General features: G+C 42.5%; 1 protein-coding gene across 1 annotated transcript in view; it reads left to right on the top strand.

The window, feature by feature from the left end:
* Positions 1-10,361, top strand: part of cacng7b (calcium channel, voltage-dependent, gamma subunit 7b) — a 13,433-nt gene extending 3,072 nt beyond the window's left edge. The window contains exons 2-6 of the mRNA XM_070967116.1: positions 1,067-1,262; positions 1,662-1,748; positions 2,542-2,682; positions 6,088-6,233; positions 6,911-10,361. Of these exons, the coding sequence (XP_070823217.1) occupies positions 1,067-1,262; positions 1,662-1,748; positions 2,542-2,682; positions 6,088-6,233; positions 6,911-7,366 (1,026 nt within the window). The 3' untranslated portion in view covers positions 7,367-10,361. The remainder of the gene's footprint in view (positions 1-1,066; positions 1,263-1,661; positions 1,749-2,541; positions 2,683-6,087; positions 6,234-6,910) is intronic.
* The last annotated feature ends 1,686 nt before the right edge of the window (positions 10,362-12,047 follow it).

Raw genomic sequence — 12,047 nt, forward strand, 5'->3', positions numbered from 1 at the left:
AATGTCAGTGTGCATTTACACATTCCTTCATGGTCATAATTGGGCTCTTCCAGCCAGTTATTACAGTGTCACATTTCATTTAAAGTGACTGTAGAGTACTGAAGTGTCCTGCACAGTCTGGGAGATACAAGGTGATATTCACAGCAGCCACGCTGCAAAACATGTGTGGCCAATGAGAGATGCTTCATCATGGACCGAGCTCCTGCTGGAAGAATTAAAGGTGGTCCTATCGCTCGAGCATAATTAAAAGAGCGCTGGGTTGTAAATAAGTAGATCACAAATCTAATTAAAACACATTGTAAAAACCTAGTTTATGTACAGTAAATGGAAAAACCCTATGGTCTCTCATTTCAAGTTGTAGTAAATCTAAAAAAATGTCAAGCTGACCTCTTACACAGGAAGGTATGAGGTGACACGTCGGGTCAGCTGCGTGTCAGTAACGATCCTCCCAGTGTCACTAAATGAGGCTGATTGCAGTCAACACAGAGCCCAGTGTGGCTTTTCCACATGCATTTGCTGTCCACTACCTGATGATACTGAACTGTGGTCCAAACTGAGCAGAAGTTAGTGGCTGAACAGTCACACACACACAGAAACTCACAAATGCATACAGACAGCATGCTCAAAGAATTTGCAGCGAAGTCTTTCCCAGTCAACCAGAACTAAGTCACAGAAAGACCATGTGTGAGTCACGCAGGACCCCTCCTCCCTGTCCTGATCTGTGTGTGTATGTGTGTGTGTGCTGCTGTTATCTAGCTCTTAGTTTTTTAAGTCCTTGCCTAACTTCAGAGCTTTGCGATGAAGTCATCATCTGTTGCTTTGGCTCCTCTCTGACCTTTAACAGGATTGGTTGCCACCAGATGTGTCACTAACTCATTTTTAGCAATAACAAGGCGAGACAGAAAGATGGCCAGTAGCTGTGTGCATGTGCGCACATCACATGTCTGTCTCAGTGTCTCCCCGTCCCTAATGACCTCCCTCTGTGACCCCTTTCCAAATTTACCTACATTTTTGTTTTGACGTGTAATTCCTCTTGTCTTCTAACACCCTTCGTTCTGCCCTCCAGATGAGTTCGTGCAGCAGCCGTGCGTTGACCATCCTGTCCACAGTTTTCGGAGCCTGCGGGCTGCTGCTGGTGGGGGTGGCTGTGTCCACAGACTACTGGCTGATCATGGTGGAGGGCATCATCCTGCAGCAGAACCAGAGCATGGAGGTGAAGATGGCGCTGCATTCAGGCCTCTGGAGAGTTTGCTTCGTGGCTGGTAGGATGATCCAAAGACACATTTGAATATTCACTTTCAAAAATGAAAGGATGGCTGTCGTAGACGGACACACGTTCACACACTAACACAGGCGTACAAACAACGCTGCTACGTGTGTGTGCATATGTACACATCATCACAGCTGGAGACACACAGGAACAGATAAAGTCAACCAGGCGAGTGAGGGAGCAGCGAGGGGAGAAAAGAGAGAAAGCGAGCTTCTGGCCTCTGGAATCATAGCTGTCACAAAACATGATCGTTACCTGTGAGCAGGACTGCAGAGGCCCCACATGCTTTTTTTTTTGGTTTGTTTTGTTTCTTCATGCATCACTGAGTTTGATCCTAAAAGCAAACCCCAACATTTCCCCCCTTTTTTTGTCTGTGTGTGTTTCCTCTCAGGATCAGAAAACGGGAGATGTGTCGCGTCAGAGTACTTCACTGAACCCGACATAGAGATCACCACTGAAAACACCGCAAATATCCTCAGTGAGTAAAACATGTAACAGCACATTATCCTGCAGGTATGAGCAACTGCAGAGTCCCCCTGCTGATTGACTGAGGGTACTGAAATCTGAACATTAGCTGCAACTACCAGTCGATGGACAGAAAATTAATCTGCTACTATTCAATTAATCATTTAATCAGTTTCTAACAAAAAAAAAATGCCCAAATTCTCTTGTTGTGGCTTCTCAATTGTGAGGATTTGCTGCTTTTTTCTGTTTTCTATCACAGTAAACTTAAAATCTTTTGGTTTTGCATTACACTGAGGTGGTTTAGAAAAGCCAGATCATCCTCAAACACAAATTTTTAAGTGCTTTACCTGATAAGACTGAACTTAATATTGAATGATCCAAATTTGAGCATCAGGAGTTGATGTTAGTTCATCTTCAGCATCATATGCTTTTTGAATAATAAGGACTCTACTGACAATGCAATGTAACTTTGCCACGTTCAGGCAGCGCTGAAAATTCATTGCTATGCACTTGAAATAGAGCGTGCTGATAAAATGAGTACTAAACCTAACAAAACGGCCCAAAGTTGGTTGTATTCCTCTGTAATCTTACAGGGTTACCACCACAGCGCTGTAGCATTTTCCATCATAACTCTGTCACTCTGTTTCCCACAGTTATAAAGCAATTAGACACTTCACCAAATATGGTAAATCTTACTAGGTAACTAAGACTTTTCAAAGTCCAGAGACATTATGATTCACCTTTCCCAGCAGTTTCAGGACACATCCCATCAGCTTATTTAACACTGTGACCTCTGCTCCCTGCAGAGATGGTGCGGACAGCCACGCCCTTCCCGATGGTGTCGTTGCTCTTTGTCTTCACGGCCTTCGTCATCAGTAACATCGGACACATCCGGCCTCAGCGCACCATCCTTGCCTTTGTGTCCGGCATCTTCTTCATCCTTTCAGGTTGGACCCATTACTCATGTCCCGCTGTCACTAAGTGATTGATTACAGCAGCCTGGTGTGTCCTGTGTCACACATTGAGACTCTCCATCAAGGCTCTATTTTTAGTGTATGATGCAGGTGTGTAGGCCGTCATCAGGAAAGGTGACTAGATTAGCGAGTTTTCTGCTTTTCCTCTTTTGACTTTGCATCACTTAGAATCAAACAAGCTTTGTGAGAGTCTTTCTTTGCATTAATATGACACACAAAGGCAACATGATGAACTTGGGTTTGCAAAAACTTCGAAAATAGCTTCAATATGCTGAAAGTATCATGAGCAGGCTTCTCAGCTCAGTTTTCTGCATTAGTGTAATTAACCTCCTTGAACAGCAGGTGGCTGTAATGCTCTCATTTCTTGTGCTCTGTGTGTGTAGTGAAAGACTGTCAGGAGCCAAATTGGAGCTCATGTTCTCTGAAGGCTGTTTCACTTGACACGTTTAAGAAGGAAGCTGCGCCGCAGAGCTCAGAGGAGCATCAAGCAGAGTCTGCCACGACAGCTACGATTTGCCGTAGCGGGGACTTGCTGATAGAGGGTGTAGCAGAATAATAGTTGTTATATAACGGGGGTTATATAATGTTTATAGCCTGTGCCGCTGTGTTTTACTTTATGAGTTATTTTGATAATAGGGTGATAACAAGGGGCAAGTGTATCAAATTGCTTTTCAGTGGTTGGATATTCTGCTGCACTGAGCCTCTCTCTCTCCCTGAACACTGCCTTCCTCCTGCCCTCCCTGCTCACCCTCCTCCCCCTTCTCTTGCTCCCCCAGCCTCTCAGTTTTCTCTGCTTTCTCCCGCCTCTCAGTCGCCCTCCTTCCTCTCGCTCCTTCATTCAGAGTGTATTCTTTCAGTATTCTGACTCACGGTGGATGTGGTGGTGTTTGTGGACTGCCGAGTGATGTGAGCCAAGTCTGCTGGCATCACTGACAAGGTGGTCTGGTAAATTTTGTAGTTTGGGTCGGTCATGTTCTGGTTGATATCACAGAATTCACAGCGGCAGTGAAAAACACAGCATGGAGCCACAGCTGTTCAAGCATGGTTAGAGGTTGTTCTCTTACCCCTTCTCTCTCTCTCTCTCTCTCTCTCTCTCTCTCTCTCTCTCTCTCTCTTGTTTCTCTGTCAAACACGGCACACACATCTCTCATATGCATGTGAACTTGTAAGCACATCATTTACCTCCATTCCTTCCTCGTTTTGTCTCACACACATGCACACATTTTATTTTCCTCCATCTGCTCTTGGTGTGCATGTGTGTTTCCCTCACTCTCCTGGTGTTACTTATTTAGATAAAGATGCACTTCCATTGCATGATTGACAGCAGCAAGGTTTCTGCATTTTCCACACAACCTCTTAAGCTAGCCGTTTATGTAAAGGACATAACCTTACATAGCTTGACAGCCCGGTGGCGCATTTGAATGTTGCAGTGAAAGCTAAAAATACTCATATTCGCTGCATACAGCATGCAGCTTTCTTTGAATATTGATTCTTCGATGTTGGCCATATGTTGTATCTCATGCATTTAACATGTCTAAAGCAGGGTGGAGAGCATGTGAGTGTTCTTGGTGGAAGGGGCTTCTGGTTTTACATAAAATCTGTCCTTTAACACACTGATGTTTACAGTGCATGCTTCATCCAGCTGCTTCCTAAAGTCTTTCTTCATCCTACATTTTTGCCTCCTTTCAATGTTTATCTCTCTTTATTTGAAACACATGTTTGTGTGATTTTCAGGAAGAACCCAATACAAAATCAGTGAATGATCGAAACAGGATATTACAATTAAATTAAAGGCACATTTCTCCTGGGATAAGTAAATGAAAGAAAATTGTTTAGCTTAGATTAAATGGATATCTGGAGGCAGCCCCAGTCTCCTAGAAATTACATTTTCATACTGCTAATTTGAAACAGCAAATCACCATAATGAGAAAATGCTTTAATGGATGTTTTTTGACCCAACGAGGATATGACTGGGATCAAAATGTGGTCTACTTAAATAAATGGGTTTGTGGTTTGAAGTCGGTGTGCAGGTGTACAGCATGTACCTGCCAAGTCACAAAATGTTCACTCGGAACGTATCTGCAAAACATTTACTGATGTTTCCAAATTTAATTTGTTTTTCCTTGTAATATCCTGCATTTGGACATCCGCTCATAGCAACTAAAGAATCATTTCACTTTTTTATTCTTATGTTTAGACAAAGCACTTTGATGAGGGGAAGATCGTGGTCTTGGTTAAATATGGATAAAAACACACAGGACAGACGGGTTTACTCTATTAACAATGAAAGGAATAATAATGTCTAATAAAAATGACGACTTTTGTTGTAAAATTTAGTTGTGTACTTATATTTTTCCAAATGTTTCTGTGCTTTTATTCAAGCTAACAGTGAGTATCATTTGGTCAGCTGTCAAAGGCATCGTATCATCTTTATCCCCTCTAGTGAGGAAGGAAGTCGGTGAACTAGCTAGCAACCCGCTCTATTGTTTACTCTTGTTTGCACTCATGATTGAGCATGATTATTCATTTTCATTTGCAATGGTGGTTGTTTTACGAGGATGACAACATCTCCCACGATCCCACGCTGCTTCACGCCGTCATCTTCTCTTTCATCTTTTGTTATTGTTTTGATTGAGACCCTCCTAGCAGCAGAAATGACAAATTGTGTACAAATGATTATTGTATGCCTCAACTGAAACACACACTGACCTTCTTAAGGTTGGTTTGCTCCACAAAAATGTATTGCTTTCTACTCTAAAGGCACTTTCCTTCAAAATGTATCGGACAAAACAAAATAGTAGTATATAGAAGTAATTTTACATGAGAGAGGGTTGCTGCAGGGAAGGAATGATGCCAATACATTTAAACAAAGTCCAGACACACTCACACAAAGACTGCAATCAGAGGGTCATCGCCACAAATGCTTCACAGTTATTGTTCTCCAGATTATTATAGAAAGTTAGCCAAACTTTCAAAAAACTTATTAAACTTGTTGTTATTTGCAAATCTTTCTATTACACGATGTCGTCTCTTTTAGCCGCTTCATCTGTAAATAAGCTGTGCATTGTTTTGTTTCTGTGAAGTAAAGTTTTTTCCTCTATGGAGTTCATCCATCTTTATCTCTTTATCTGTCATTATGATACATATGCACTCTCTCTGGTCTCTCTCCCATCTCTTTATTAATGTTAGCGCTTTGGAAGCTAATTGCTTTGCGTGGTCACTCCACATCCCATCGCTCTCTCTGTCTCTTAAACCCTCGGCACACTGCTGCAGCTGTCTGGATTGCTACATAATGACCTCCACGCTCTCTCTACCCCTCTCGTATCGAACTTTCTTTCTCTGTCTGGCTCACTGTCATTGTTAATGTGCTGTGTGCAGGCCTCAGTCTGGTGGTGGGCCTTGTGCTCTACATCTCCAGTATTAATGATGAGGTGATGAACCGACCCAGGGAGCCCGAGCAGTTCTTCAACTACCACTATGGCTGGTCCTTCGCCTTCGCTGCCTCTTCATTCTTACTCAAAGAGGTCAGTCTGGGCTCTGCGTGTGTGTGTGTTAGAGATAAAAATATGAGAAAGAGAGGGAGAGAGTGAGTGCGTGCATGTGTGTCTGCATTTTTTTCCTCGAGTATTGCATGCTGAGTGCGCAAGCAGGTGAAGTGATTAGTGTTGTGTAGATAACGTGAGATGGTTGTGATGCAGAACTGCAGGGATGGTGTGTTTGTGTGCGTGTTCATGTGTGCATCCATGCGTGCTGCAATTTCATGTGAATCCTCTGCTCATCCCCCCCCGCTCCTTCTACCTCTTCTTCCCATCATCAGCAGCACAGCTCGTAATGTGCTGCAGTGGACAGTTCAGTGTGAACTCCTCCTCTAACGTCTCCTTTCTCCCCATCTTTTCTCCACACTGCTGTCTCCTTCTTTTGCCTTTGTGTGCTTTACATGAGCTCAAAAGAGCTTAAAGGACACCCTCACCTTTCTAAATCACAAGCAATCAAAAGCACCTGCTTCCACCTCTCCACCTTGTGCATTCCTTTTAACACTTCTTGCCTGTCTAATTTCCCCAGCCATCACTTGTTGCCATTCCTTTGAAGATGTATTTGTCTCTGAACTCGATTTATTTATGTAACCGAATCCCTCTCTCCCTGTCGCATCTTATCTCCTCCTCATCTCTTCCTGCTTCCTCTTCTCACTCGCTGTTCTCAGGGGGCTGGGGTGATGTCAGTCTATCTGTTTATGAAGCGCTACGCCGAGGAAGAGATGTACCGCCCCCACCCAGCACTCTACCGCCCCCGTCTGTCTGAGAGCAGCGACTACAGCGGTCAGTTCCTCCACCCAGAATCCTCCTGGCCTCCGCCGAAGAGAGGCCGCAGCACCTCCGAAGCCTCCAGTGACATCTCCATCCAGCTCAACCAGGCACCTCCAGCGCCGCCCAAAAGCAAGCTCCAAGCGGGTGGCCAGGGCAGCCCGCCTTCTGGGTCTTCTTCAGCAGGAAGCTACCAAATACCCCCGCAGTCCGCTGGATACCCCTCCACGCACACCCTGACCAGGTCGCACGCCTCACATCCCCAAGGCCAGGTTCTTCCCATGGCCATGCCTCCATCACCAGTACCTCCCCCTCAGTATCACACACACATGCACATGAGCGCCTCCCCCTGTTAGGAAGAGGGAAGCATCAGGGAGGTAAAGAGACACACTGTGACTCCTCATAATCATGTATACAATACATTTAGATGATGGATGAGAGTATATGCTGAGCTTGGAACACAAATCATGTGAGATGAGGTGATCAAACATAAAAAAAAATGTAGCGTTTGGAAGACTGAACCAAGGACAAAGGAGGTTTTGGAGATTGATTTAATAGGAATGTGGAGATGTTACAGAAACTGTGGTGGATGGAGAAAATTAAGAACAGGAGAAGAGTGGAAAAGGAAGAAGAAAGAGGGGAAAAGGTGTTTCCTAGAAAGACTTTAGAGGTTATGTTGAGTGACAGAGGAGATATAGGGGGAGGGAGAGTGAGGCAGGGAGAGCGAGGGGCTGCGGTATAATACAAAGATACTGCAGTGCTGCAGGAAATTTGTATGCACTTGAAATGTACAATGCAAAACACTGATCACAAAGACTGAGGATGCACATAGTTTTATACATATATAATTCATGCCAACACATGGACTTTGTTCCTTTTTACCAAAAGATAAACGTGGTAAAATATATTCTTGTCTTCTCTGAATTTCTTACATCATCAGTCCAATTTCATAACTCACAATGTCAAAGTAGTATTACTGATATTATTAATTAAAAATATTAGTTAACAATAGGCTAATTCTGAAATGACAACACTGTATGTGAATGTTGTTAAGCTTTGTAAAAAAAACAAAACAAAAACAAAAAACAGACAGAAGTGGATGATGGTCTGAAATATCAAAGAGAAATCAATGTTGTGTTTTACATATTTGTTTAAGCTACAGATTTCTAACTTCTTGTACATAAAATTGCACACGGGGACTTCTATACTGCTGTTGTAAATTATGAATGAAGCTTTGGCACAAGTTACATCAAGAAAATGTCTGACTCATTCTGCTTTGGATGAAGACTCTGCAACAGGCATACTACAACCAACAACACACCCCCTGGAGACAGGGCACACTGGTTTGAAGGGGGGACCACCCCATGCTGATGCAGGGGTCTGATGCCCTCTACTGGCCACTGTTCTGCACTGAACCTGGACCAGCCCCCTGGGCTCAGTTCACCTCTTTCTCGTGCACTCCACCCTCCTCACTGACCTGCACTGCGTGTCAGTTGATGGTGCATCACAGGTGAGTTGAAGCTGTTGTCCATTCAGAGGTGGAGTTATGGTGAATGTCAGGAGCAACGAGACATTTTGAACTGTACATGGATCAACATATATGCTCATATGCTTTAAAGACTGGTTAGAAGTGTTTTCTAAAGCCTCTGTGCTGTTTATATATCTGGAAAAATCACATGATGAAAGTATTAATTACATTTGCACTTAGGACAATACCACTGTTTGTGAAATGCACGTCCTCTGTTTTTGACAATATACACAGACAACGTAGAGACCACAGCTTTTTTCTAACATTTTCAGTGGCCATTTGTGACAAAAGCCGAAAGTATCTGAAAAATTATGTTGTGATCTCTTGTGTTTAGGGCTACAACTAATGATTATTTCATTTTTGGTTAATCTGCTGATTATGTTCTGGATTTATCATTGAAATGTCAGAAAATATTCAGAAATGCCCAGTACAATGTCACATCAGGGTGATGTATTCGAATTTAATTTGACTAAACCCAAAGATATTGAGTTTCCAACCAAATATCACAAAAAAGTGTAAAATCCTCAGATATGAGGAGCTTGAACAAGCAAGTCTTTGGCATTTAGCTAAGAAAAAAGCTAAAATGTTGAATCTTGTCGGACTTATTGATATATCACCCGGTCGTTGTGGCTCTAAATGTGTTAACTTTGTCTGTTCAGCACTGTACAGAAAAGATATGTTGCACAGAAAAAAACATACCTGCAGGTAGGTCAGAGTAGCACTTCCTCCAACATCACAATGTAGCAGGCTGCTGCTTACGACACTGTAGGATGGTTTAGCCTACTTCGCTGTGTTCTTTAACCAAACAGGGTAATGGTTTTTTTGTACTAGTAAATAACTTGTATCTGCAGATGCTCTGGAAATACTGGATAGTATCTCAAAGATGCAGCAGTAATCTTGAGTTTAAATTCCTCTCAAGACAAGCAGGATCCGTACATCATAAACAGTCGTATTTTAATCTAGAATAGTTTCTCGTCTGTTTTTAAGGCACATTGTGGGATATGTCGATGTGATATATCTCTGTAATGAGACTTAAACCACCGTGTCATTGTGTAATGGCTGGTTTTCATTATCACTGTGATGCTGGAGAGAGGGAAACACACTGACGTCCCACGGAAGGTGTGTGGGATGATAAAGACTTACAGGGGAGAGTAGAAAGGGAGATATCATCATATTTTCGCCTTCATGCAGGTGAGCAAGCATGTGGTTTTACAACAGCGCCCTGCTTTTTGTTTATGCAGTAGCACAGGTTCATGTTGAGGTGAAGCCCAGTGTAACTGCAGCCTTCTGTTGCTGGTTCTGCTGTTACAGTTAGGGGGTTAAGTGCCTTGCTCAAGGGCACCTCAAAGGGTTGCGGCTGAAGATGATCAAAGTATTTCCCTCTCAAGATTTTCCTAACCAACAGGCATCTAAACTTTGTTCTTTCTGCTTCTTTCTTAAAAAAATGTCCATTTTCATTGGTTGAGCCATTCGATAATCATTTCCTTCTTTAGCTGCGGTAGTTCTTTCTTTTTTCATCTCTGCACCTCTTTGTTTTTCCCTCTCTGCCCCCAGCTTTTTTTTTTTTTTGCCTCTACATGATTACATAAAAGGGTGTAGCTGTGCGTGCTTCTGCATAAAGCCTAGACTACTTGCACATGACCATCTTTGTGAAGACAAAACTGGTAAAACAAATGCTTTTCAATGCTTCAATAGAACTGATGCTGTATAATCTTGAGTTATATAATTCAATAGCAATTGTGATAAGATCACTGTTCTTGAAAGTGTTGACGTCTGTCACTCACTTTCCACTAAACATGAATAAAACTTTCAACATGGGTTCATTTCACTCTGTTTGCCCTCTTTTCTTATCTACTTCTGATATTGTACATTTGGTTTTTTTGTTGTTGTTGTTAAATGTTTCAAAATCTTTTTCACTTTTGCTGTAAAAGTGTTTGCATAATAAGGACAGAACTGAATATTAAGACCTCATTTTGACATGAATTGTAATGATATGAGCCCAGCATGCGCTCATAATAATATGATACATAAGGGTGTTTTGCTGGCTGGTCTCTGTGATGGAGGGAACCATTGTAAGTGAATGCATACTGCACTGCAGTGAACCACTGGGTGTTAACCAGGCTCCCTCCTCAGTCACGGCAAGCCACCACAGCCTGAGGGCAACAATTGATCAGAGTGTTGTGTATGTGTTTGCATTTCTACGTGACTGCTTTTGCTGGCATATATGTTTGTGTTTGAATGAAGGTTAGATATTGTTTATGAAAGCAGACTCAAAAATAACGTTAAAAATATTAGATTAAATTGTAATTTCATTCCAGGGGAAGTAAAACAGATTAAACAGTTGTCTCTAAAATCCGGTCTGTGCTACATAAATGTCTTCAGGTATAATACAGTTAAAAATAAGTGTCTGTTTTTAGTCAAGGTGAAAAAGAGAGTAGAATGAAGGAATGAGACATGTAGGTGAACCAAGAATAGATTTGACGCAACAAGGAGAAAAATAGAGGCAAAGGACTAAACTTTTCCAAACCACAAATCTATCACAAACATATGATTCTTTAATCCAGAGCTGAACGGATTTCGATGCAAAAGATGAAAACAGAAACTAACAATGTGTGTGCATGTGTGTGTGCATGTGTGTAAGAGACAGAGTGAGAGGTGCTACATTATGATGTGAAACATCAAACATCCACAGGTCAATAAAACTAAAAAGCGTGAGCACTCTGCTGTCTGACTTCCAGGACTGTGTGTGTGTGTGTGCGTGTGTGTGCATGAGTGTGTGCGTGTGTGAGCATCTCTCCTGTTGAATGAAGCCTGACTGCTGGTGTAAACAACTGAGATTAAATTGAGACTTGTGGTTGTTGTGTGGCCACTTTTCTGTAATAATGTGCTTTTCACTGTAAGTATGCGTGTGTACATATGTGCGCGTGAGTGTGCACGTGCAGCTCTGTGTGTGTATTTGCTTCTGTCTGTTTCTTTTGTTTGTCTGTGTATATGCATGTGTGTATGTGTGCGCGTGGGGCAGTGTGGGTTGAGTGGATCTCTCTTTTCACCATCACCATTACTGCATGAAAGACCTGTCACTCTGTATTAGCTCTCTCCAGCTCTCCCTCACCCCTCTGTGTGTGTGTGTGTGTGTGTGTGTGTGTGTGTGTGTGTGTGTGTGTGTGTGTGTGTGTGTGTGTGTGTGTGTGTGTGTGTATGCATGCGTGTGTGTGACAGAGAGACAGAGTGAGAGAGAGAGAGGGGTGAACTGGGCAGCAAAGCCATTTTAAAGCTACTGAAGGTCATTGTCCGCTCAGTTTCGTGCATCCTAACTGCTGTGTGCAACCAGTAGCTCAGCCACTGACTCCATTTTTATAGTTCTGTGGATGACATAATTTAGTTTATACTACAAACAGCAGTGATCCCTCATCACTAAAGTCATTGGACAAAATAATTATGACAATGATAGTCAATTATCACAATTATTATACAGGCCCTGCTGAATTTCTGTGTAGGTAGACACATAA

This window comes from Chaetodon trifascialis, chromosome 7 (genome assembly GCF_039877785.1).
Source record: "Chaetodon trifascialis isolate fChaTrf1 chromosome 7, fChaTrf1.hap1, whole genome shotgun sequence".
Classification (NCBI taxonomy): domain Eukaryota; kingdom Metazoa; phylum Chordata; class Actinopteri; order Chaetodontiformes; family Chaetodontidae; genus Chaetodon; species Chaetodon trifascialis.